Source organism: Mustelus asterias, chromosome 21 (genome assembly GCF_964213995.1).
Source record: "Mustelus asterias chromosome 21, sMusAst1.hap1.1, whole genome shotgun sequence".
Taxonomy (NCBI): Eukaryota; Metazoa; Chordata; class Chondrichthyes; order Carcharhiniformes; family Triakidae; genus Mustelus; species Mustelus asterias.
The window spans coordinates 52,381,600-52,407,997 of record NC_135821.1 but is presented as its reverse complement, the minus strand read 5'-3'; the positions used below and the strand labels follow the sequence as shown (position 1 = coordinate 52,407,997).

Sequence of the window (26,398 nt, the reverse complement as noted above, 5' to 3'; positions counted from 1 at the left end):
TCCTGATGGACTTCTCTTTATTCAATTTCACATTACAAAGAGACTGGAAAACAAAAATAAAATACTGTGGGTTCAATTAATCAGATTAAACCACAGCAATGGAATGGAAAAGCACACAGTCACATGGAAATTGATCACTTCTTTTGAAGGGTGCATTGACGAATGGTTTCTTTTAATGTGTTCAATTACCAATTCTTGTCTGACATCACCTTAAGGTGTTAAGAGCCAAGCAATTAACAATCACCACGATTGTACAATTGTAGATTAAAGTAAAAATTTGAGAGTTAATGCGATGAGCTTGGAATATCAAGTACACGGCCTCGTTCCCAATATGATCTGTAAAACACATCTGTGAATGCATGCAACGGTATAAATATTTAATCTTAAAACTGTAATTGTCAATGCTGCCCAGCAGTCACTATTTGGAGCATTTACCACTCAGCACAGATACATTTTCTATCACTTACATTTGTAAGACATTTAATGATCCTTTAATCTACAGCCTTAATTTTCTATAGAAGGAATGTGAGGTAGAATCAAATCAATTTCTGCTTTAGCAACTATGTTGGATAAACTTAGCATGAATATTCGGAAAAATGATTCTTCCCTCTACCCACCAACCGTACTCAAGGTCACATACCAGCTTCCAGTGATTGGAACAGGAAGCCAAGCTTGCTCTCCGTTTCAAATGCCATCAGAACTCTTCTGCTAAACTGATAAACAGCCTGACTAGAAGTAAAGAAAAAAAAAATGACATTGCACTGCCTCCCTCTCCTCACAGTATCACAAGCTAGTAAAACATAGTTAGAAAGTCATAATATTAGGCCCCGGTCAAAGGAAGGAAATAAAATTGATGTGCAGGTTAACATGCCCACAGGCTGCTCAGCAGTCAGGACTGTGATTTGAGATGCATGTCCTCAGAAGCCCATTTTCCAGAGGAAACTCGAGCGCTTTCAAGCTAGGTTTTCAGAACCTCTGAATTAATTAATGGATATTCCTTACAACATTATATCAATTTACATCTTCTCCAAGTATATGAAAAATTCTTTATATCCATCCTCCTTCAAGGTCGTCAAACTGCTCCCAATGTCACTCTAACCAACCACATACACATTGTGGCTCCTTCTATTTTGCGCTTTTCAATCAAGTGCTATAACTCTGTCCAGTCAAAACTTAAAAGATGCTATTTTAAAAGTTAGATTTCTCAATGCTTTTTTCTGACAAAGATACGCAATGATACGCTGAATTTTATCCATTAAAAGTACAATGCCATATACAAGTGGTCAGTCACATCTGAAGAGGTAGATAGAAAGAAGCGAATGTATTTATAATGGGAAAGCAATGAATCACATTGAAGGAGGGTCTCTCACACTTAAAAAAGGCAAACTTAATCCAACTCAATTACCTAAAGATGGCAACAGACATTAAAAACTAGCAATAGATTATTTAAAAATTAACCTAGCAACATCTCTGCAGCAGTGGAAAGCAAATGAAAGAAAATGCCACAGTTAAAAAGCTAATCTCATTAATTCTCCCTCACATCCTCCAAAATTATCTACCTAACGTTACACAGATGTCATGACATGCTATTTTTATTGAAGATCTATGTGAAATGCATCAGGTGGAATCCAGGTACAGCAATGAGTTACCAAATCCAACCTTTAAGAAATCTAGTGCAAGTGCATATCACATGCTGTATATAGGATTGTCAGAGTAGGATTCTGTTTTGTGGCAAATGGATCCAAGAGTAGTGTTACAATGCTTCAATGAAGTATCACTCAATACATATCAAAAACCTCAGATCTGTAATTTTACATGAATTTAATTTAGGTTCCGCTGGAGCAGTTCCTGAAAAGGAATTGAACTCTTATGAAGGTGACGGCGTTCATAGAAACAAGGACATTTTCATTTTTTGCATAATTTTCAGCAACATGATGTACTGAAATGCTAACCAACTTGCATCGCAAGATGTTTGTCAGTAAAGACAGTTTGCATAATGTTTAACATTTTCTGTATTTTTAAAGGTAAAAGTCTTTAACTTCTTTGCCATCCAAATTTGTTTGCTGCTTTAAAAAGCTCATGTGAAGTGCAGTGCCCATTTTTGAAAAGTATTTTACATAAACACTGAGCATAACTGAGGGTAATGTTACATCATTGCAGTTTAGGGAATCACTTTAATAGTTTGTGACAGAGACCCAGGGTTCTATACCATATTTCCACTTCATTGTAATGGATCCAGAGGGAACTTCTTGGATAGAACTAAACCAACCATCCAACCAGTGACTTTGGCACTGTTTAAATAATTGTCCCCTTTCCCTATTGCTCAACAGCTATTCTACTCCTCAATGTACAGCACAGAACTATGTCAAATGCTTTAGAATTGGCAGACCTCACTGGAGGGCAAGCAAGAATGATGTTCAGCATGGTAGGCTGGACCTCTGGCTAGCAGAACCTTGCTCATTGGAGGTAATGCTTTATAACTTCTGGGGGATATTTTGAGAATGGAACATTCTTTTAAAATTTCAGGACAGTACAAACAGTCCTCCCGTAGATGGTGATCCTCCATCTGTAACCCTGTCCTCATTTAATGGTCAAACGTATAGACTTTCCTGTGGGACTCACTTAATAGCAATCGATTAATGGGGGAAGCGGTTGCCCTGGTGGATTCTTCCTTTCCATCGCCCAGGGTGTTGAGGTCAAATATCACGCCACTTGCTGCTGCAGTTGAGGTAGAAGTGGAGTTACTTGCAGCTTTTTAATGCAATTTCCACACATTCCTCTCACTTGTTTGGTACAATATGTGAGGCAAACATTCCCTTTATAGACTCCACTGCCACTCGCAAACTTAGATTAGAAAATACGCAAGAACCTTATTGCTATGACACCTGCCTCCATTTTGACAACCTAGCCATGACGGATCATCACTCGTGCTGCACCAGTGAACTGCTGATAGAGATTTATGATCCCGGCAATTGCCTAGTCAGCAATCTCACGTTGGTAGCCCTTGGGTTCATTCCGTGTTTTATTTTACTTTTCATTCTTGAATAGACATGATTCTTCATTGCTGTTTCTTGGTCCCGTCAGCCAGTACAGCAGAACCATCTAAGCCTTGCAACTTCTCCACAATTACACCAATATTGTTCCACAATTAAATAACAAAAAGTGAGTGCATCAATTTGCAGGCAAAGCACAAAAAGTAGAGCATACTGATAATATATTAAGCACATTTTGAAGCTTTAACTCTAGTTGAGGTGAAATTGGACTGAGGCTTGAGCCCAAGATCAGAAAGTATGGGTAACCCTTCTTGTTCGGAGGAACTTTATAAATTATATCGCAAAATAAAAGCTGCATTAGGAATATTTTTCTGACTATTTGAACTGGAAAGAGTTAAAGTTGAATAGGTACTTCCTGTCAAACGCCGTTATCACTGAACTGATAAAATTACCTCTGAAGGGACTGTGCCAGTACAAATTGTGGATATATCCAGTCTACTTTACATTAAGAAAAAATATTAACTATTACAAATAAAATGGTCCGTCAAAGATCTGAGGTTGGTAGCACATGGCTTGGTTTCAGGTGAAAGTTGAAAGATTGAGGAGGGCTTTACAGGTTTGCTCTTTTCAGTCAGACTGGTGGGAGCTGCTTTGCAATGAATTCTTTCACTGCAGTCATTTCCTGTGAGATGAAAGAACAAACTCCCATTAAACTCTTCAGTTCAGAAAGGGAAGAAAATGTTATTTAAGTCTTCATGATTCCATGAAAGCAATGCACATTTTTTCCAATTTATATTCTATGAAGAAAATTAAGTTCCTTGTACGAACATTTGGCTCCTCAAGTCTGCTCCGCCACATGGCTGAACTGTTTGTGGCCTCAAATCCATTTTTATCTTCCTAACCACTTGCTGTACATGCATATTAACTTTTTGTAATGCATTCACCAAGATCCCTCTTTATCTCAGAGTGCGGCAGTCAATCTCTCTATTTAAATAATATTCTGCTTTTCAAATCTTCCTGTCAAGGGACAAGTTAACATTGTCCCTCAAGACACTCCAATTAGCAAATTTTTGCCCACTCAACCAATCTATATCCCTTTGCAGACCCCTTACGTCCTGTCCTCTTAACTTACTTTCCTACCTATCTCTGTGTCATCAGCAAATTTGGGAACCATACATTCAGTCCCTTCATCCAAGTCATTGATATAGATTGTAAATGATTGAGGCCCCAGCACTGATCGATGCAGCACTCTGCTCCTCATATCTTGCCAACTTGAAAATTACCCATTTATGCCTACTTTGCTAGCTAACCTCAATCCTCTATCCATGCTAATATATGTTACCACCTACACAATGAGATTTACTTTGTGTAGAAGCCTTTGACGTAGTACCTTGTCAAATGCTTTCTGGAAAGCCAAAGTACACCACATCTACAGGGTCCACATTATCCATGTTGCTTCCCAAAGAACCCTGACAAATTGGTCAAACAATTTCCCTTTCACAGAGCCACAGTGACTCTGCTTGAAGGCATTGAGATTTTCCAAATGCCCTGCTATAACCTGCTTAATAATAGATTCCAGCATTTTCACTGACAGATGTTACGCTAACTGGCCTGTACTTTCCTGTCTCCTTCACTTCCTGAATAAAGGAGTACATCCCCTAATTTCTAATCTGATGGGACCTTTCCAAAATCTAGGAAATTTTAGAAAATTAAAACCATTATGTCAGTGCCTCAGCAGCCACTTACTTCTCTTATGGCCCCAGGATGAAGTCCCTCAAGACCTGGGGACCTGCCAGCCTTTAGTTTTAATAATTTTCTCAATACCCTTTCCTTGGCAATTGTATGTGTTTTAAGCTCCTCCCTCCAACTTCTTGATTTACACTTATTTCCTGGTATGCTTTCTGTGTCTTCTATTGTTGGTGACACGGGCATAGCTTTAAATAGAATGAATGTAATTCTCCTTATCTTGTGACCGAACACAATCAACCACATCATTCATCTCCTACGTAATCACTGTTATCCAACTTGGTGGGGGTTCAATTAGTTAAGTTCAACTTATGCAATCATGACAAATATTGTTTTGCTGCAACCTCACACAAACAGCCATGTGAACTTTTTTAATAATTCATTTACGGGATGTGGGCAGAGCTGGCTGAGCCAACATTTATTGCCTATCCCTAATTGACCTTGACAAGGTTGTGGTGAACTGCCTCCTTGAACTGCTGCAGTCCGTGTGGCACAGGTACATCCAGAGTGCTGTTGGGCAGGAAGGTCCAGGATTTTGACCCAGAGATAGTGAAGGAACAGCAAGATAGTTCATAGTCAGGATGGTGTTTGACTTGGAAGGGAACTTCCAGGTGGTGGCGTTTCCATGTACCAGCTACCTTTGCCCTTCTGGGTGATAGTGGTTATGGGTTTGGAAGGTGCTGCCTAAGATGCCTTGGTAAGTTCCTGCAGTGCATCTTGCAGATGGTACACACTGGACCCATTGTACGTTGGTGGTGGAGGGAGTGAATGAATGTTTGTGGAAGGGGTGTCAATCAAGGAGGCTGCTTTGTCCTAGATGGCTCTGAGCTGCCGAGTATTGTTGGAGCTGCACTCATCTGAGCAAGTGGAGAGTCTTCCATCACACTCCTGACATGTGCCTTGTAGATTGTGGACAGGCTCTTGGGAGTCAGGTGGTGAGCTACAGAATTCCTAGCCTCTGATCTGCTCTTGTAGCCACTGTATTTATATGGCTAATCCAATTCAGTTTCTGGAGAATGGTAAACCCTCAGGATGCAGATAGCAGGGGATATAGCAATTTAACATCAAGGGGCGATGATTAGACTCTCTCTTGCTGGAGATGGTTATTGCCTGGCACTGGTATGGCTCACATGTTACTTGCCACTTGTTAGCTCAAGCCTTGATATTGTCCAGGTCTTGCTGCATTTGATGTGGACTGTTTCAGTATATGAAGAGTTATGAATGGTGCTGAACATTATACAATCATCAGCAAACATCCACACTTCTGATCATACGATGGAAGGAAGGTCACAAAAAATAAGCCATGTTTGTCAAGTCTACAATTATTCCTAGTGACGCTACCAGGCCCATTTTGGCTGAGTGATTACTTCATCATTGCTTTCTCTTTCAGCATTTTGTCAACTAATTTATGGGACAAAATCGTGAAGGACTATATAAATTATGGTGCATTATACATTATAATATATAAATCTTGTATCATATGAAACAAACACAAGTGCAAAGACTCACCTGTGGACATGAGCAGTGCTGCATTAAATACGTTTTGAACTGAAGGTTTGCAGGATTAACGATTGCCTTTAACTTATGTGCTGTCATTGAACCAAATGTTAACGGTATCATGGGATCTATTTCACCATGGCATTGCAGGATGCTGATATCCTTGTTGACATTGCTACCTGCTGCCTAGAATTACCAAAAAAAATCCAAACATTTAAAAAATTATATTTAATTCTCAATGTAGCTTTCTTGTTGTCAGTTTAAACAATTGAAAAATATCCAAAAAGGGCAAGCTAATAAACGTGTGCATTTTTATGCATTTACACACCCGAATTAGTTCAGGAACATTACCTGGTCATATTGTTGTTAGAATCTAAAATTCACCAATCCCAAACCTTCCCATTCAGCCCTGCTTCTATAAAACAAGTCCCTCCCATATTACTGAATTTTATTAAACACAAACTGAAGTGGCGAGTGGATAATTTTCCACATTGCTGAGTGACAGACCAGAGCAACAAAGATCACCTAATTTCATTCCATTTTAAACCAAAACATTGCAAATCTAGACTTAAGTAAATGTGGACATAGATTAGTCAAATTGATTTTGACAGTTGGACCTCAGCGGGAATAATATACACAGTTCTTGTATACCTTTCCATTAGTTTGGTGCCACAAAAAATGCAATACTCTGGATGGGGTTGGACCTCTTGTCCAACAGAAGTACCCCCTCCTCACTTGTGCATTCCAAACCCTTGGAGACAAACTGTTTTGTACTTTTCCACTAACGTTTAGTTATCTATCCACGTGCACACCAAAATCCTTTGGTCCTGCACATCTCAGACTCTCACCATGAATGTCATAAGATCCAAAAGTCCAGCACCATTAGAGTCCTGAATAATTAGAGCTTTAAGTTGCAAAAGTAATATCACAGAATTGTTACAGTGCAAGAAAGCCATTTGACTCATCGTGTCTGCACTTGCTCTCCAAATGAGCATTATGACTTAGTGCCTTTTCTCTGTAGCCCTGCACACTGTTTCACTTCAAATAACCATCTAATACCCTCTTGAATGCCTCAATTGAACCTGCCTCCACCACACTTCCAGGTGGTGCATTTCAGACCCAAAACATCTGTTGCGTGAAAATATTTTTTTCAAACATCACATCTGCTTATTTTTCAAATCATTTTAAATCTGCACCCTCACGTTCTTGATCCATTTACAAGCAGGAACAGTTTCTCCCCATCACTTGGGCAGCTTGGAGAGTTTTAACCCGTAATTAATTTTGAACATATTAACACTATGGCAGAACTTTATTCTGAATCTGATTAAATATCTTGCCGTGACACCACAGCACAATGCAACGTGATCTGCAGGGAAAATGTAAAACTGTTGAGGTACCTGTGGGAAGGTTTTGTGAAGAGGAAGCCAGCAACTCAGGGCTACAACACCAGCCAGTTTGTGGTGGCATGTCAAAGCAGTGTAGAGAGACAATGCACCACCCTGTAGTGAGAAGAGATTCATTATTTTTCTTGATCATTCAAAATAGGTACTGAATAGATTTGGAAATAATTCTAAAGATTCACCTGTGAAAATCCTCCTAGAATGATCCTATGTGAAGGAATTCCATTTTTGATCTCGTGTTCAATAACTGCTTTAACTTGGGGAGAAAAAGTTGACAGTTATTATAATAAACCACATTCCCCTAATCCCTCTCACACATGGATCTCTGGATACAAATTTGCAGGCATGCATTACAGAAGATACCTTTTTTAAATATACTCCCTGCCCTACATGTATTATTTAATCTCTGCCACACCCGTATAACCTAGATTTGCCTTTGTATCCATTCATGTTTATTCTGTGGCAGCTGTTTCAGGTTGAAGCCCGCTGTGATACTATTTCACTTCCTTGGCTCTCACGCTTTCACTCATGCTACCTTTTATCTCACCTCTTTCAGTTAGTTATTCCCCCACCTCTACCTCGCCAGCCAATCTTTCATGCCATCCTTCCAGAGTTGAATTCCACTTAACTAAGTTTACCATAGGATACCTTCTATCTTCTCAACATACCATGACAGGACTATCACGGCATCCATCATCGAGTTGAGAACAAATGCTCCATCCTCCCCTCTTGCTAGCCTTTTTCACACAGAATGCCTATTGAAAGCCAACCACCATCTTGTCTCCTGAGATCCAACCTGCCCCTGGATCCTGCTGGCAAGCGCTGCCTCCCTCTGCAGATGGTCTGCTCATTCACATACTAGGTCTTTGTAGCCTTTGGAATTCTCATTGCAAACTCGCAACATCTCAAACCCCAACCCCGCCATGCTCTAATAATATTCTTAAAATGTACTCCAAAAGGCAGAATTTTCCCATCACGCCCACCAGGGGAATCGTAACAGGCACGACACATATAAAGGTCCGTTGACCTCGGGCAGAATTTGTCGGTCTTGGGGTGAGTACGGCTGGAAGATCCCACCCGAAGTCACCCTCCCTGATCACACCACCTTTGGCAGGACACTCATTGTTCATTATATCTCTGTGAAAATTTGTTAAAAGGTAATATTTAAATACAAGATGTTGCATATTTAAAGTACTCAGCTGGTCCTAATTAAAGTGTGCTGCAGGATTTAAAAAGGATTTGATACAGGAAGGGGGACTTACTGCAGTCAGAAGCTTTCTTTATACCAGTTTCATCTTCTGCATCTTCTGGATTTAGTCCTGCCAAGTCAAACCTTTCAAACAGAAGAGAATAAGATTTTGCTGTACTCTCAGTTATAATGACTAAACAAAATAAAGTTAAAGCTTAATTAAATATTAAAAATAATGATTTGTGTTCTGCTTTAAGAATGGTTGAATTATAAATGGAAAATAGCACCTCCAACGCTGCTCTGTGACAATGGCTTCAAGGATGATTATCTCCGGCATGGTGGCACAGTGGTTAGCACTGCTGCCTCACAGCGCCAGGGACCCGGGTTCGATTCCCGCCTTGAGTCACTGTCTGTGCAGAGTTTGCATGTTCTCCCCATGTCTGCGTGGGTTTCCTCCGGGTGCTCCGGTTTCCTCCCAGTCTGAAAGACGTGCTGGTTAGGTGCATTGGCCATGCTAAATTCTCCCTCAGTGTACCCGAACAGGTGCCAGAGTGTGGCGACTAGGGGATTTTCACAGTAACTTCATTGCAGCGTTAATGTAAACCTACTTGTGACACTAATAAATAAACTTTAAACTCATGAGATAATACCGAATCAATACGCCTGAAAGGTTAACTTGTCTTTTTTTCTCTTTAGAGCGATGAATTGATCTGCATGGAACTTCCAGCATTTCTAATTTCAAATTTGCAGTTTCTTTTCTATTTACACAAAATAAATGTCTGATTCTGCTTCTGATCACTATACAATGATTCTACTAGCTGATCACCTGAGGTGTCCCACGCAAGGAATCAAAAGCAAAAGCTAAGTCACGAAAGAAGAAAATTAAGAAAAGTAAATCTGACAAACTCACCATGATGGCATGGGTATGGACCTATTCAATTGCACAGGAATCTTAGGCCTGAATAAATAAATAAATAAATTCAATCCAGAAATTATCTCCCAAATGTACCTATTTAACTTCAAATTAATGCACATTTCAATACAATTTAGGTGTAATCGTTAACTTAAATGTAAGCTGCTTCCTGCTATTTCATAGATTTTCTTTTGAAGAAACATTATTCTTTTATACACAACATAGGCTGTTTTGAATTTTTAATCCATTCTGACAAGTTACAAAGCCATTGTGCAGAGTGAATTCAGCAAGCCCAAATCCATCTAATCCCCTGTATTTCAGCAGCTTTTGGATGATTAATGGAGCAGTTTGGACCATGGTGAGCTAACTCATTTCCAACAGGGGGCAGCAAGTGGGTTAGGAAAACAGGACAGATTTCTCCACCCAACCGAGATGCATACTGGAAATGCACATGCTCATACCCTGGCAGAACAGGCTCAAGCCTGGTTAGGATGCATCTGGTGAGTGAATAGTTTACCATCACTTATCAAAGATCACACATAAAGAATGGTGCCTTGGACAGGTCTCCTTGAGCTACTCAACTTGTGTATGACCCAAGCAGGTTATCAATGTGTTCAGGAGAGATCAGGAAAGGAGAAAAATCAAATAATTATAACTGTTGGTGTTTAAACTGGTGTGAGGTTGAAAGTTATTCAGCTTTCTGCAGAATCATACACTGGTTTTGAGATTATCTGGATCCAGTTCAAAAAGGTTTCATATTCCTCCACGGCGGCACGGTAGCACAGTGGTTAGCACTGCTGCTTCACAGCTCCAGGGTCCCGGGTTCGATTCCCGGCTCGGGTCACTGTCTGTGTGGAGTTTGCACATTCTCCTCGTGTCTGCATGGGTTTCCTCCGGGTGCTCCGGTTTCCTCCCACAGTCCAAAGATGTGCGGGTTAGGTTGATTGGCCAGGTTAAAAAATTGCCCCTTAGAGTCCTGGGATGTGTAGGTTAGAGGAATTAGCGGGTAAAATATGTGGGGGTAGGGCCTGGGTGGGATTGTGGTCGGTGCAGACTCGATGGGCCGAATGGCCTCCTTCTGCACTGTAGGGTTTCTATGATTTCTATGAAACCAGCCGCAGCTGTTAAATGATTGCCAGGCTCCGACAATTCCGATTACCAGCAAGACGAGTAATAACAACGGCAAACATCATACAAGGCATTTTTACAATCCTGCCACCAAGCTTCTCAGCTACTTTGCTCTTCAGGAGTATCATCAACAACTCAATGTTTCAGATTACCACTCAAAAATAATAAAAAGTATTCAACAAATTTCACATAAACTGAACAGCACTTACGCATGAGGACAGATGTATTTGACATAGGGGAGTCGGATGGCGGACAGCGATTCAGCCCAACCATGTCTGAAAAGAAGAATTCAAACTGTTCAGCTCCAAAATTTAATACATTTGCAACAGCTACAAGAATCCAGAATGATTCCAGGGGTGACGGATTTTTGCTACAAAGTCAGGCTGGAGAAACAGGGGCTGTTTTACTTAGAGATCAAAAGGAGATCAAAGGGAGTTTCGACAGAGGTTTTGAAATTTATGACAGGTTTAGATAAGGCAGACAAAGAAAAGCTGGTTCCATTAGCTGATCATACAGGGACTAGGGGGAGGACACAGATGGAAGGTTATGAGTAGGATTTGAAAAAGAAACTTTTTAGCAGCACTCATTGCTTTTGAGATTGGTGGAGACAATGAATGATTTCAAAGGAAATTATATGAGCATTTGAGCTCTGGGGGTGAATCTGAGGAATAGGGCTGTAGGGTTGACAGAGTCAGCACAGACCAGGTAGGCCAAACAGCCTCCTTCTGCGCTGTAATGACTGTAACACTGATTATCAGATACAATGGTTCAGCTCAGACGTTCTTTATTATATAGACACAAGCAACTTCATTCTTCTTACTGTCAACAGACAGTTGTTGTTAATGACAATTTTACTTCCTGCACAATCCATTGGCAGCAGAAATGTATTTCTTCTGCAGTTGGTGGCAGAATCCAATCTTTGCTGTTCTAATAATTTTGCAGACTTCAGTATTTTGACTTGCTCAAGCAGATTCTATTTAATACATCTGGGATCACGTCAAAACTACCGAAACTGGAATTCTGCTATGTAACATTATCAAATATGTAATGGTAAATGATCTCCGATCATGGTACATGGCCTTTCTCTGCAAAGGTGGCTCATTCCGAGTGTTCACATCTCTCATTGCAACGATATTAAAATCTGTTGTAATCCCGCATCCAGTCAGGGTCTCATCGTGATTTCTTTGTTTGTCAAGGCCACCTTCAATTTGGTTAGTAGCTCTAATAAATTTTCCCCATAGTAATAGACAGCAGCTCCTCCACCCAATTCCACTGCACAAGTGTTAATTGTAGTCATAGCGAAGTACAGTAACACCTTGAAAACCGTCCTCAATGAACCGATTTGGAATAGCACAAGAATCAAAGTCAAACCAGAAAGCACGATCCTCTGCTGATTTCTAAACCTTTTAATTAGATTTCAAAATATGGTCTATCCAGTTGTCTTTTAAAGAGTTACAACAACTGCACTTGAATGAGATCTACAAAGTTCTTCACGAGACCGACATCATACACAGGGTAGGAGTTAGGTGGAGTTAGCACAGAATATTAAATAATATAGCTTTAATTATTTTTAACATACCCAGATCACAATTAACACAGCGTTACAATCTAAAACTAGTTTTAAACTGGTTAATGCTAAACCAGTGTTTTCCAGTTGTGTGTGGCAGTTGAATTTAAGGAAGAGTGTGTGAAACCAGAGGATTATAGACGGGCCAGCCATCTGTCACTGGGAAATAGTGAGAGTCCAGAATTAAGGATCAAGTGACTGAACATCTGGAAATTTTCTCACTGAGCACAGTAGATCAGTATCAATTTATAAGGAGCTGGCCCTGCTGACGGACTGATGGAAATTTTTGAAGAGGTGATTAAGTAATGGACACAGGAACTATTTATACAAACTTTGAAAAGGCATTTGATGAAATCTCTCACAAGACAGTCAGTCAAGTTGGAATGGAGGGCAAATTATTGACCTGGTTAGGAGAAGGCTGAGTAGCAGCAGACAGACAGAAGGGATTATTGGTTGGTACTCTAATTACCAGGATGTGAATAGTGACCGTCTATCCATATTGGGGCCTCACCTGTTCAGTGTACTTATTAATGACATAGCCACATATTCAAGTCTGTCCATGGCACACTGATAGGCAGCATTAATGCAAGCTGTGCAGATCAAAGCATGAAGTACAAAGAGAAGTTAATAGATGAATGATTCAAACTGTGGCAAACATATTTCAATATATGGCAGGTGTGGGGTCATTGAGTTCTTTTGAAAAGGTGAAAACAAGGGTGGCAGAAGTTTTGGATGCTCTTCCACCAAAGGTAGTTGATTCTGGGAGCAGTATCTGGTATCTGGGGAAGGTGATGGGGTGGGGGTTCTTGCCCACCAGCTGGAGAGCCCTGTGTCGCCTCTTCAGGAAGGCCTTTCGCATTAACTGGGCAGTGATGGGCCTTCCCTGGGCTCAATGATGCCAGCCAGAGGCCAATAGCTCTTCATTATTCAGCAGCAGCACTGGAGGTGATGGCCATTGCTTAGAGATACAGTCAGCGGAGTCCCAGGATGCCCGAGGGGTCCATGCCAGATGGTGGGAAGAGAAAAAAAAAGGGGAGAGATTGGCAGCAAGGGCAAGGGGAGGCTCTCAACAGGCCACCCCCTCCCAATTTCAGGTGCCTCAATCAGGCAGTCTTCTGACTTAGAGGCGTTCAGTGATACTCCCACAGATAGTAGCTTTGCACCTTTGAATGAGGGACAGCCCCTGGAAGCCCACAAGTTACCCCAACATGATTTGCTTTTCAAGCTTGTCGTATGACAAGTCTCTCACCTGCTACTGGATGAAAACCACTGGCAACAGGGTGAGGCCCCCTTAAGCCGGCATTATGAGGCAGCAGGGCAAACGTAATTGGGACAAAGATGGAAAGGTGGTGGAGTTCCCACCCAGCCAATATTTCTCTGAGAAAAGGAAGTTCAATCCAGTTTTTTTTTGTTGCAACCTTATAACCATGTTTGTCTTTTGTGTTATTTTATCTTTCTTAGGTGAAGATGAGAGTCAGATCTGAGAGAGGCCTTTAAATGTTGTGGTTCCTTTTAACAGATAGCTCTGTGGCCACATGCTTCAAATTGTGGGCTTATATTTGGCCAGCTGCATTCAGATCATTGATCAATTGGAGGCAGTAATGAATATGCAGTCATTCAGAGGCTATGTGGTACCATTCTGTCAATAGGAAGTGAACAACTGCGGTTTAAGAATTAATGTTATATAGAGAGTTAGCACAAAACATACACAAGCTGTTTTCACATTGAGAATGGGCTATAATTACTGTAAACACATTGTTTATACTATTGCTCATTTACATGTATAATGTAAAATAAATTGTGTTTTTAAAGAGAGCTGTACGGTAGCAGATATTCTTCTGAAGTTGAGGAGATCACACAAATGATAAGAGCCTTAGGCTCTCTGACCCCTGGGTCTTGTTATATTTACTTACACAGACATACTCAGTTTAAGGTTTCTTAACAGGAGTGGCCAGTGATATGGAGATCAAGGAGTATATCTAGAGTAAAATCCCCAAAATGTAAAAATGATATCCTTTTATGAGCAGGCTGTCCAACATACCTTCCAAACCCACAACATCTATCACTTAGAAGAGGATGCTTGGGATAACAAGTGGATTAGCTTGTGCACGTTTTGTGCTAACTGTCAATATAAAATTAATTCTTAAACCGCAGTTGTTCACTTCCTATTGACAGAATGGTACCACATAGCCTCTGAATGACTGCATATTCATGACTGCCTCCAAGCCACACACCATCCTGACTTGGAACTATATAATGCTCTTGCTTCACTGGCACTGGGTCAAAATCCTGGAACTCCTTTCCAACAGCACTGTGGGTGTACCTATATCACATGAACTGCATTGCTTCAAGAAGGTGACTGACCACCACCTGCTCAAGAGCAATTAATTGGGGCAATAAAAATGCTGGCTGGACCAGCCCATGTCCCATGAAAAGAATAATTTTTAAAAATGTAGTATCCCAAATCTGGGCTCAGGAGTGATCTACAAAGGATTAATAAAAAATGCCTTCAACTGATAGTAAAACATATGCCAGTATTCAATCATGAAGCTTTAGTCAACAAAGCTATTGACTGGAAATATTTTTGCAATAATTGATTAATACCACAATTCCTTTTCCACCTTTCCTTCAGACACGCTCTTTCAACACAACATATTTCCTGCTCCAATATGCATTCAATTGCATTTAGCCATATTAAAATCCACTTGTTATTCCATTGCCCATCTGCCAGATCTTCCTTTGCTCCTGCTTCCCCCATCACTAACTGCTCATTAAAAGAAAATTAAAAATAAATAAGAAAAGTCCAAAGTTTGAAAATTAAAAAGTATAAATTCAGAGTGATGATTAGTTACTTAGACTTTAAAAACACTTCCATTTTTCATCTACATGCTATTAACTATTCCAATGCTCTCCTGGGTGCATTTCCACCCTAACAAGCTCTAATGCCCATAACCCATTTCACACCAAGTCCTATTTACCAATCACCCCTATTCTCACTGAGCTACATTAGTTTGTGTTCTGGCAACACCTTGATTTTAAAATTCACATCCATTTTTTCAAATCCCTTCATGGCCACACCTCTCCCTATCGCTCTAAACTTTTTGAGCTCGCTAAGATCTCCGCAGGTTCTCTAATTCTGCCCTCTTGTGCATCCCCATTGCTGCTAGGGATGGAGTGATAAACCGTGCTTTTAGCTGTCTGGGCTCTAAAGGGCTCTGGAATTCCCACCCCAACCCTGTTCAGCTCTCTTTCAAGACACTCTTTGTAACTCACCTCATCTTTCCAAATATATTCTTATGTAGCTCAATGTGAAAGTGCTTTGGGATTTTTATTACATTATAGGCGCTATATAAATGCAGGTTGTTGAAGGAGGCTGGGGGAAAGAAATGGAGAGGCAGGTAAACAACTTAAGTGTTTTGAAGAAAAATGCATTAGAACAGAAGGCGTTACAATGAGCCTTCATTTGAGCACTGTGAGAATTAGAAAGTACTATTGAAATGTAGTCATTGTTGTAATGTAGGAACTGTAGACAATGCACATACAATTGTCACAGGAGTGTCAGCCTAGATTTTATGCCCAAGTCTCTGGAGTGCAACTTGAACCCACAACCTCCTGACTCGAGGCATAAGTCCTACCACTGAGCCACGGTTGAATTTTAAAAAGTGATTAGGGTCATGTATTTGCAGCTCAAAAAGCAAGGAGGGAAAGTTCAGAGGAACACTGGTCTATCTATAAAACAAGATAGAACTGAAGTTATGAGAAGAAAATGTCTGTCACAAAGAGAGACAATTTTTTGAAAGCAACATTAACATAAGTTTTGGAAGAGATAAGTGACCCCATGAGGTTAAGATATAGATATATTTCTAATAAAAAAGGGGATAAGAGATAGATACATTTCTAATAAAAAAACGGGATAAAGGGATTTGGGGAACAGGTGGGGAGGTGGATTTGAGACCCGGGAGATATCAGCCATGATCTGATTGAATGGCAGAGCAGGCTCGAAGGACTGAATTTGCCTACTTCTGCTCCAAATTCCTATGTTCCTCTGTTAACTTTCTCTTAAGAGCTGTTAATTGCACCATCACAATAAAAATGGTGTGGAAAGGGGATTCATAAGATAATGAGACCCAACCTTAGCAAGGGACCAGAAGGAGCAACTTCTGCCAGGACAGAAAAACAGTGCTGGGTGTTATTAAGGAGCCCTGTTACTGAAATAACAAATTACATGCAAATATATAGTTGATCCAGGCAAGGACAATACACTTTAGGGATGGGCAACGAATGCTGATCTTAACAGCAACAATGACACACCATGAAAGAATTTTTAAAAAGTTACTCAAACACAGTTTGAGTGTGTTTGGGGCGGCACGGTAGCACAGTGGTTAGCACTGCTGCTTCACAGCTCCAGGGTCCTGGGTTCGATTCCTGGCTCGGGTCACTGTCTGTGTGGAGTTTGCACATTCTCCTCGTGTCTGTGTGGGTTTCCTCCGGGTGCTCCGGTTTCCTCCCACAGTCCAAAGATGTGCGGGTTAGGTTGATTGGCCAGGTTAAAAATTGCCCCTTAGAGTCCTGAGATGCGTAGGTTAGCGGGATTAGCGGGTAAATATGTGGGGGTAGGGCCTGGGTGGGATTGTGGTCGGTGCAGACTCGATGGGCCGAATGGCCTCCTTCTGCACTGTAGGGTTTCTATGATTTCTATGAGTTAAGTTGGATGCCAGGGAAACATTACAGAGAGTTATTAACTCTGGAATGGGATGTCAATCTGTGTAGACTGTGGATTTGCTGTTGTCCTTCAAAAAGGGGTTGGTCAAGTGTCTGTGAGAAGGTAGGTAGGTGCACTAACTAGATCAATGATATCTGTCACCGCAGTCTCCTGGAGGTTGTTAAATTGGCCTCCAGTTTTCATCTAGTTGGGGAGTTGATGGTTGGTGCAAGTTGTACCATGATGCAACCACTTGGAATTTTCCTGCCTATTTTTTTTTCTATGCTTGCCTGATTCAGACTGATTAAGACATTTTCTGTAGGAGCTAGAACTGTTACGAAACACAAATAATAGACAAATCTGAGCCAAGACGTAACCCCTGAATCAACAGATGAGAGTGAGTGAGAGGAAGACATGAGAGTTTCCACGTCAGTTTGAAGATCCAATACTACACTGATAGGATAAAATATTAAAATAGAAGAATGTATGCAGTTGAATTTAGAAAAGACACCAGGGGAGAAATATGTTTCTGGGCATGCCAAGGATGCAAGAAACAATCCTGGCAAATGAATGCATAGACGTGAGAGACACAATACTGGGCTTTGTTAGGGATCTGTGAACACCTAACAGGCATCTTCAGGCAACACACCAGAGAACGTTAAAGATTGGGCTGCTGTGTCACTTGTAGTTGCCCTCGAGTAAATCCATAAAGAGGACGATGAGACGGAGCAATCAAGTGCTGTGGCATCAGTGATTTGGGTGGTAGTCAGCAGCTGCCTGTGGTTTGTATGTGCACATGGGAGGAGTATCTCTGCCTCTTCCAGCTTCACAGTCTGGCTACAAACTCACCATTTGGCGTTGGGAGTGCAACAGTCAACTTATGGATAGTTAGTTAGGCCATACGTAGATCTGGTTTTCATGAACTCTTTTGGTGCCACTACCACTGGGAATGGGAGCTTCAAACAGGCATTAGGCTCCTTAATTACACACACACACAAAGGGCTGAGCCCATTTCACAATTGGGCCCTTGATGCCAATTATTTTATCTGCATCAATATTATAGATGACTCACTCTCCGCTCATAATTAGCATTCATTTTGTGCCTGCATATTAGAGGCTTAGGTGTTCATTTAGCACGTGAAGGAGGTACTATGTCACCAAATTTCTAGGCCAAAAGAATCTTAAAGACTATTGCAATTACCTGAGTTAAAGTGTATCAGAATATGATTTGTCAGAGGGGAATTTTAAAATGGCAAACATTAGACAGCAATAAGAATCATAGAATAGAATCCCTACAGTGCAGGAGGAGGCCATTCGGCCCATCGAGTCTGCACCGACCACAATCCCACCCAGGCCCTACCCCCACATATTTTACCCGCTAATCCCTCTAACCTACACATCTCAGGACTCTAAGGGGCAATTTTTAACCTGGCCAATCAACCTAACCCGCACATCTTTGGACTGTGGGAGGAAACCGGAGCACCCGGAGGAAACCCACGCAGACACGAGGAGAATGTGCAAACTCCACACAGACAGTGACCCGAGCCGGGAATCGAACCCTGGATCCTGGAGCTGTGAAGCAGCAGTGCTAACCACTGTGCTACCATGCCGCCCCATGTAAGGCGATGACACATTAAGAGTTAAATTTGATTTAAACGGAATAATGGGATGACCACATTTGCTGGTAGACATATTTAGGAAAGCAAAGAACTTTTGTCTGACTCATTGTAGTTGTCGAGCCACTGCTGGTGATGAACAATGCAGCAGCCAAGGATAATGATTTCAAGAGGACAAGTTAAGCTTTGATGTTGCTTGAGAAAGAAAAATGAAGAATTATGATTTAAACTGGAGTTGAGTGATAGAACAGGCAAATTGAATAAGGGGAGATATGTTTACTAATAGAAGGCAGAGGTTGTCATTCAAAAGAACCAAGGAGGAGCAGCAGGGGTAACAGACAATATTAACACACATACTTCTTGGATTAGCAGTCAGACTATACGTGCAAAAGAGAAATTGAAATGGGAAAAGTTTAGAAAGGAACAAAGTGAATGATAAGAGCAGGATGATCAAAGATAGACATAGTTGGAATTGAGATTGCAGTCATCATTCAGCAATGTTGTGTGAAAATCTAGTCTGGTATGATGTCCTCCAGTTTACCTCCCCTGCATCTGGCTTCAGCTCATCATTTTTCATTGACAGTAAAAGAGTTTTTAAAAATTATAAAAAGTTATGAGTTCATGGGCAGTAGACAATTAGCAAAGGACAAGCTAAGTGTTATGTAGCTTAGACAAAGGAATTGACAGTATGCTGAGTATAGTTCCATCGTTACTTTGCCTGTATCTATTTATGTGCATGCCTTAATAGCAACTACTCACTACATGGGGCATTACATAGCGACTCATTCCTGTCCCTGCCCAATGCCCACTTTCAGGAGTGTCACAATAGTGATCAGGAACCCAGAGATTGGAGGTGAATTGCAGCACTCCTATTGCCAATCTAGTTGATATCAGCTAACTCAGTACAAACCACAAATTGAATCTGGGTTTTATGATCCGTCTGATCAACTACTTGCTAGATATAGTTGCTGAGCCACCCAAAGGAATCAGATCCTAACTCCAGCGTCCAGTGAATACTTTGCAGTTATGTATTTGTTTGGAGGAGTGGGGGAAGGGGGCTGGGCTGGGGGTGTCCACTGTCGCTCTTCCAACTTCAAGGACACCTTCTGGTTACAGCGATATTGAAAAAGTTCCATTCCACTGCATCAGCTAAAGGAATCTTTGTGGAAGAGACAGACTGTATCAGGGGAAATGAAAAGTAACTAGAGCAGAAAGATGTTTAGTTTTTTGAAAATGGTCCATCGTTATACAATTGTTGGCAGACAGGTGTACATAATTGGAAAGGTTACAGAATCCTTAAAGCACAGAAAACACTGTAAAATAGTCAAACCATGATATCCACTGATTTGTATTCAAGTCATTTTATTGCAATTAGCATCATGAAACTGATCAATCTCTCTCCAATTTTCATCGAAAACAAACTCACCCAGTGTCTCCAAGTCCATGCAGGAAAATAACCTGTAAAACACAACACTGATTTCATACCAGAACAATGTAACACCAGAACCATGACAATTTTAATCTAACAGAAATGCCAAATACAGAATGTTTGATTAAAGTTGTTTGGGTACATCAAGGAGTGCGATTTCAAACTGATTACAGTCATAAGATAATAACTGTAACTCCACTGGTACGGCATTAATCTCATAAGTGGTACTGCAGCTCCCTGTATTTGATTTAACTACCCACAGACATTCCAAAATGGAACAAAAATGGGTTAACAGTAAACTTTGACATCAATTGCTGCCCAAAATACAGAGGGAAACTACAAAAGACTAACTTCAAAAGTATTTTTAAAATTATAGGAGAAGTTTTTAGCAAAAATTAAATTGAAGCACTATTATGTTGGTGTTCTGCCTTTATTCTGAGATTTAAGGAAGATGGAGAATGACGATGAAAGCTTAAAACAGACAAACCAGAGTCAATCGAATTTCAGACAGCAAAGCGTAGCGTGAATATGCCACGAGTGATAAAGTACTAATAAAATCTCCCCAGCTGCTCTCGCCATGTGCAAAACAAGCACTTCAAAATGTTTTTTCCTTCCAGATAAAACAACAAAAACAAATTATTCATACAAGTTTAAATAGTGAAGCAAAGCTCAACACATTAGATGCGATGCCTGCAGACTGGAGTTTCACAAAAGCCAGAGATTGCTGGTTTAAGTCCAAGGCTAGAGTTAAAAGCAGCAACAGCCAGATCCTGCGTGTATTAATTGAGCAATAACTAATGTGATCCCCTTAAAAACTGCAACACTTCAGAGATCACACCAAGACTGTATTATAAATCTGAAATGTCTCCCAAGAATTAGATTCCAGCAGATGCCATCAAGTACAGATATAGGACAGAGCAAGGGAACAGATTTCTTACCACTCCAGTTTCCCGTTCTGTCCCAGACACGGTCGCAGCCTCATCGAGCAGCGGCAATGACATGTTGTTACCACACATACAACAACACAAGTGCCAACTGTGAAACCTGCAGGCAGAGACATGACACCAGAGTAAGAAACAGGGATAGTTATGACTAATCACGCCCAGTGACACATCTGCTAACTACAATACCAAGAACACCAGGTTAACAGCACAGGCATTTGTCTCATAATCCAGAGATACTCAAACTCACCATTAGGAACACGATCCATTTTATCAAATTATTTATAATAAGCAAAAGAGTAAAACTTAGCGCCGACTAATAAATTGATAATTAGGCCTCAAAATATAACCTGAAGGCTCATTATTGCAGAGGTTTAATTTTTATTTCAGCAAGAACGAAAATAAGATCTGTTTTATTGTGCATTGTGTGTCTAGTATTATTCCATTAACAAGCTGATAAAAATAGTATTTATTTCACTTTTAAATCAATTGAAACTCCCAGTTCGGTTGCTGAGATATAGCGTTCCAATGTAAGGTAAGATTGTAACTCCAGCTGCCAAGCACTTAATGCCCAAAGCTCAGAAGTTGAACACCGCACCAGCCCTCACTTTAATTGGTTTGCTCCAATCATTGGCTAGTCCCTGGTTAGAGCAAAACATATCAGGACAGCTTTGGATATCCAATGGCAACGTGACAATGGCACCCAAAAGGTGGTAGTCAAATGGCCATATTGTCCAGTTTGGGATGGGGGAAAAAGGAAGGGGATGCATGCCATGGTCAAAGGACAAGAAACACTGATTTTCTATGATGCAAGTAGGATTCAAATAACTTTTAGTGAAAGCTCTCTAGTATAAATATTCTGAAGTATGCAAGGCTTTGTCTGACATGTTTCCCGCACCACAGATGCTGCAGATTTGCTGAGTATCTATAGCATTTTCTGTTTTTATTTCAGATTTCCAGCATCAAATATTTTGCTTCTGTTATGTAAGACTACTATACTTCAGGTTGTCAGATAACTAACCACTATGTTGACGATATTAATTATAAATGCACATTTACGCTGGTTGCCCAGTCTGTCAAATAATTCATATATTATGCAGAGATAATTAACCTGATTCCAATGAATAAAATAAATGTGTTTCACTCTAACAGTATAACTAACAAGACATAGCTCTACAATACACAAATGGGGCATTACAAATATCCACGACATTTGGACCTGCTCATAAAGAAATACAAATTCAAGTGGCAAGGGCTCTGGCTTTGGCAGGCTCCCTGAAATGAATATGTGCTGTTTTGTACTCAAAGAATTAACTCGAGAAGGATCTCAATTACATTTCTTGTTTAAAAATATCAAGAATTTTAAGTCATGACTTCTGGTACACTAAGAATGTTTTTTTTAAAAGATCAAAAGCATGAAGAATATTGACAAATGCATTCTGTATGTTAAGACGTCATTGGAGAAATATAGTGCATTGCATCAACAATAATCTTTCAGAGTTCACAAGTATAAAAAGACCCACAGTGGCACAAATGAACTGTGAAGATCGTATCCAATGGGAATTAAGCCCACTGCACATCAGAACATGAATTTACAACAACTTCTTTACAGTGACAAGATGATGGTGAGTCATGTAATCACTTATTAAAGATTTAGTATAAGCTTGCATATACAGCTTGCCAACACAATTAAAGAATAAACAAATTAGCATTCATACAGCACCCCCACATCTTCAAGCTGTCCCTTACTTATTATATGCATATCCTCCTTTGCACCTTATTTAAATACGCAGACTGGAAAGACAGATGCTCTGCAGAGTGCAGGTCATTTCTATTTTTACTGCAGACAATACCAAGGTTGACAGAAGCACAGGCTCTGACTGCTAACTTGGCAACCAAAGCACAGAATGAAACAAAATCACACAGATCAGAAAATTCAGTTTCAAATCTGGGGTTTGCGCTGGTTTCACTGATTTCAGCTGAGACAATAAAAATGTTACAACTGACACAGCAAGTCATACCAAATTGCTGGGTGAAAACAGAGCAGGTTTAGCCAGAAATTGTTACAGAAATATGAACTCTGTAAATAACGTCCAGTACAGGCCAAGCTTTCCACATTGTTGTAACAAGTACAACAAGGAACTTGCGTAGAGAACTGAAGCATCAAAATAATTTGACTGCTCCATGAAGTATTTGAAGAACTAATCTTTGTGTTATTTTCTGAATGCAAAACAAAGAACACAGAGCTACTGACTGTTACTGATGAAGTAAATGATCCAGAATTTCCGTTCACACTGTTGGGAACGGATCACAGATTTCTATTCAGTTTGGAATCCCTGTGCTTGCAGGTCACAAAAGTCGACAAGACAGTCAAAACTTGTGCATTGGTTTCTGTGGAACAAAAACTGGAAAAGATCACTGCATATTTTCCAGATAGTTTGCGCCCTCAGTTAACCGCTGGTCATTTCTCATTCATCATTATCCATGGTTTAACTCAAATTGTTTGTCAATAAACCAGTAATAAGCCAATTCAAGAATTTGGAAATTATTTTCATCCTGCTGTATGAAGATAATTTAAATTTGAAATGCATTATGAACATGAGGATTCAGAGCAAACTGAATTCATTACATATATCAATACACATTTACAGCATGAAGGACAAAACAACCAGGATGTTTTTTTGTAAGGTTTGCCATTTTTTTATTCCACACAAAGCTGTGTGTATAAGGTCCACAGGTGAACCTTTAGCTTGTTGGTGCAGCTGTGACTAATGTTTACACATCAGTAAACACTGCAAACTCAGTTATACCAGGTTGATCAACCAAATAGCAAGAGATAAAGACATGCATTTACATAGCAGTGTTCGCAAATTCAGGACACCCTAAAATGCTTTGCAGCCAATGAAATGCATCTGCAGTCAATGAAATGCATCTGCAGTATGGTCAGCATTGCAAAATGACACACAACAGCTTTTTGTGCATAACAATGACCAAATCCTGTTTAATTTGACTGGGAGATAAATTATTGCTACAAACTCTCTTGCTCTTTGCCAGAAATGTGCATTGGACGTTCTACGTCCACTCCAGAGGTCAGAAAGGACCTCGGTTTCATGTCTAGTCAAAAAAATGGCACCTCTGACAGTACAGCACTCCCACTGCATTATCACATTGCTACTCATCGGGACGTGAGAACAGCTCAGACTAACTTTTATTGGCATCTGTCCATCTCAGGAAATGATGAACTGTGCCCATATGTATGTCAATTCAAGAGTTGAAGCCCCTTCCTCAGCTGGCACAGAAGAATAATATAGGTCCAAGGTTTACTGGGCTTTCCCCCCTTCTGGCTGGCTCTCTTTTCCACCATCTGGTCGTTCCTTTTGTCCTCTGCTTTTTCCACGATCCTTCTGACTTTTTGTCTCCAGCCACTCTGGTCAGCAGCAAGAACTTCCCACGCAACAACTCCATCCTTCTCAGCAAGTGAAGTCCCACTTGCTGATGTGAGCAATCCAATGGACATGAGCTGATAGCAAACTTGCCGTAGAGCATGTCTTTGGAGATGTAGTCATCATTCACTCGGTTCACAGGACGCAGCCTATGGAGTGGCCGCTGACTCAAGAGGGCAAACATTTTGGGGACCCCTGCATGCTGATGTACTTCCACATTCCAGACTGCCTTACTAGGAGTTGCCCAATATTCATCTGAGGTGGAAGCTGCTCAGCTGCTTTTGTTGGCTTTAAGTTGCCCATGCCTCACTACAGTAGAGTGTGGAGAGCACAGGCTTGGTAGACGCAGTGCTTTGTATTTTCAGTCAATTTGCTGTTGGTCCACACTCAACTTTGACACACATTAACTGGATCTGTAATTTTCCTACTCACCACCCTTGTTTTTGCAGACAGAAACCCCACCTCCTTTCCTTGCCCCATTGCATTAACATTTGATGTTCATTTTAAACCTGTTGGCTCCACCGGGCTCGTTAAGAAAAACACACAATTAAAACAGTACAGCAACATGAATCCCCCCTCCCCACAATGGGGAAGATGCTACAGGGTCCGGAGAGTGACCACCGACCCACACTGATCACACACTGACCACAGAGGTGTGATGTTGTGGGGCGGGTAGGGTTGGGCTTTGCCTCCGGGGGGGGGGGGGGGGGGGGAGGGTTGGGAGGGTGCAGCCGGAGGCCCGGCTTCCCTGTAATTTACTCCCAGCTTCCTTGTGAGGGGACGGAACAGCAGGAGGAGATGATGAGCCGCCCGCCGCCGCCACTCCCGGGTTCAGGCCCCTCAGCGGTGACCACCGCCGGCAGCCCTCCCGCCCCGCCAAACCCCCGGCATTTACCTTCAGTCACCGAGCCGCCGACAGCGAGCGGCCTCCCTCACACCCAGCGCGCGGCACTTCCGGCAGGGGTCAGGTGACCGGCCGACACTTCCGGTGCCGGGGAGGTGACGTCACCCTCCATCCCACAAGCTGCAGTGTCCTCCTCCCTCTCTGCTCCCCATGCAGCAGCCGGGCCCCCCAGTGCAGCTCCTCAACACAGCAGCCCGGCCCCCCAACACGTGTAAGATAAAGGCAAAACACTGCGGATGCTGGAATCTGAAACTAAAGCAAAAAAATGCTGGAAAATCTCAGCAGGTCTGACAGCATCAGTGGAGTGAGAATAGAGCCAACGTTTTGAGTGTATGAAGTTTATTTATTAGTGTCACCAGTAGGCTTACATTAACACTGCAATGAAGTTACTGTGAAAATCCCCCAGTCACCACACTGTTCGGGTACACTGAGGGAGAATTTAGCATGGCCGATGCACCTAACCAGCACGTCTTTCAGACTGCGGAGGGGAAACTGGAGCACCCGAAAGAAACCCACGCAGACACGGAGAATGTGCAGACTCCGCACAGACAGTGACCAAAGCTGGGAATTGAACTCGGGTCCCTGGCACTGTGAGGCAGCAGTGTCATCCCAACTCTCAACATTGCCTCTATTCTCTCTCCACAAGTGCTGTCAGACCTGCTGAGTTTCTCCAGTATTTTTTTAAAATGGGCTGTTTGGCAATATGAATACAATATTACAGCTCAGCTATTCCCCTGCCAACCACACACACACCCAACCCTTCTTCCTGTGTCCAAACAAACTCTTTACACTTTGGTAGGATTCCATTAGTGTCCCCCTCCCCTCAAGTGAAACAGAAGATTAACATGTGATGACACTTAGTGACAACACCAAGATTGGTGGCATAGTGGACAGTGAAGAAAGTTATCTCCAATTGCAATGGGATCTTGA

General features: G+C 41.3%; 1 protein-coding gene across 1 annotated transcript; it reads right to left on the bottom strand.

The window, feature by feature from the left end:
• lypla2 (lysophospholipase 2) lies at positions 1 to 25,659 on the bottom strand. Its single transcript, XM_078237867.1, has 10 exons — positions 25,460 to 25,659; positions 21,119 to 21,224; positions 20,178 to 20,209; positions 11,076 to 11,141; positions 9,736 to 9,783; positions 8,899 to 8,969; positions 7,819 to 7,892; positions 7,634 to 7,735; positions 6,249 to 6,422; positions 1 to 3,675 (listed from the first exon to the last, which is right to left on the bottom strand). The coding sequence occupies exons 2-10, from the start codon at positions 21,194 to 21,196 to the stop codon at positions 3,625 to 3,627; spliced, it is 696 nt and encodes a 231-aa protein (XP_078093993.1). The 5' UTR covers positions 21,197 to 21,224; positions 25,460 to 25,659; the 3' UTR covers positions 1 to 3,624.
• Between the last annotated feature and the right edge of the window lie 739 nt (positions 25,660 to 26,398).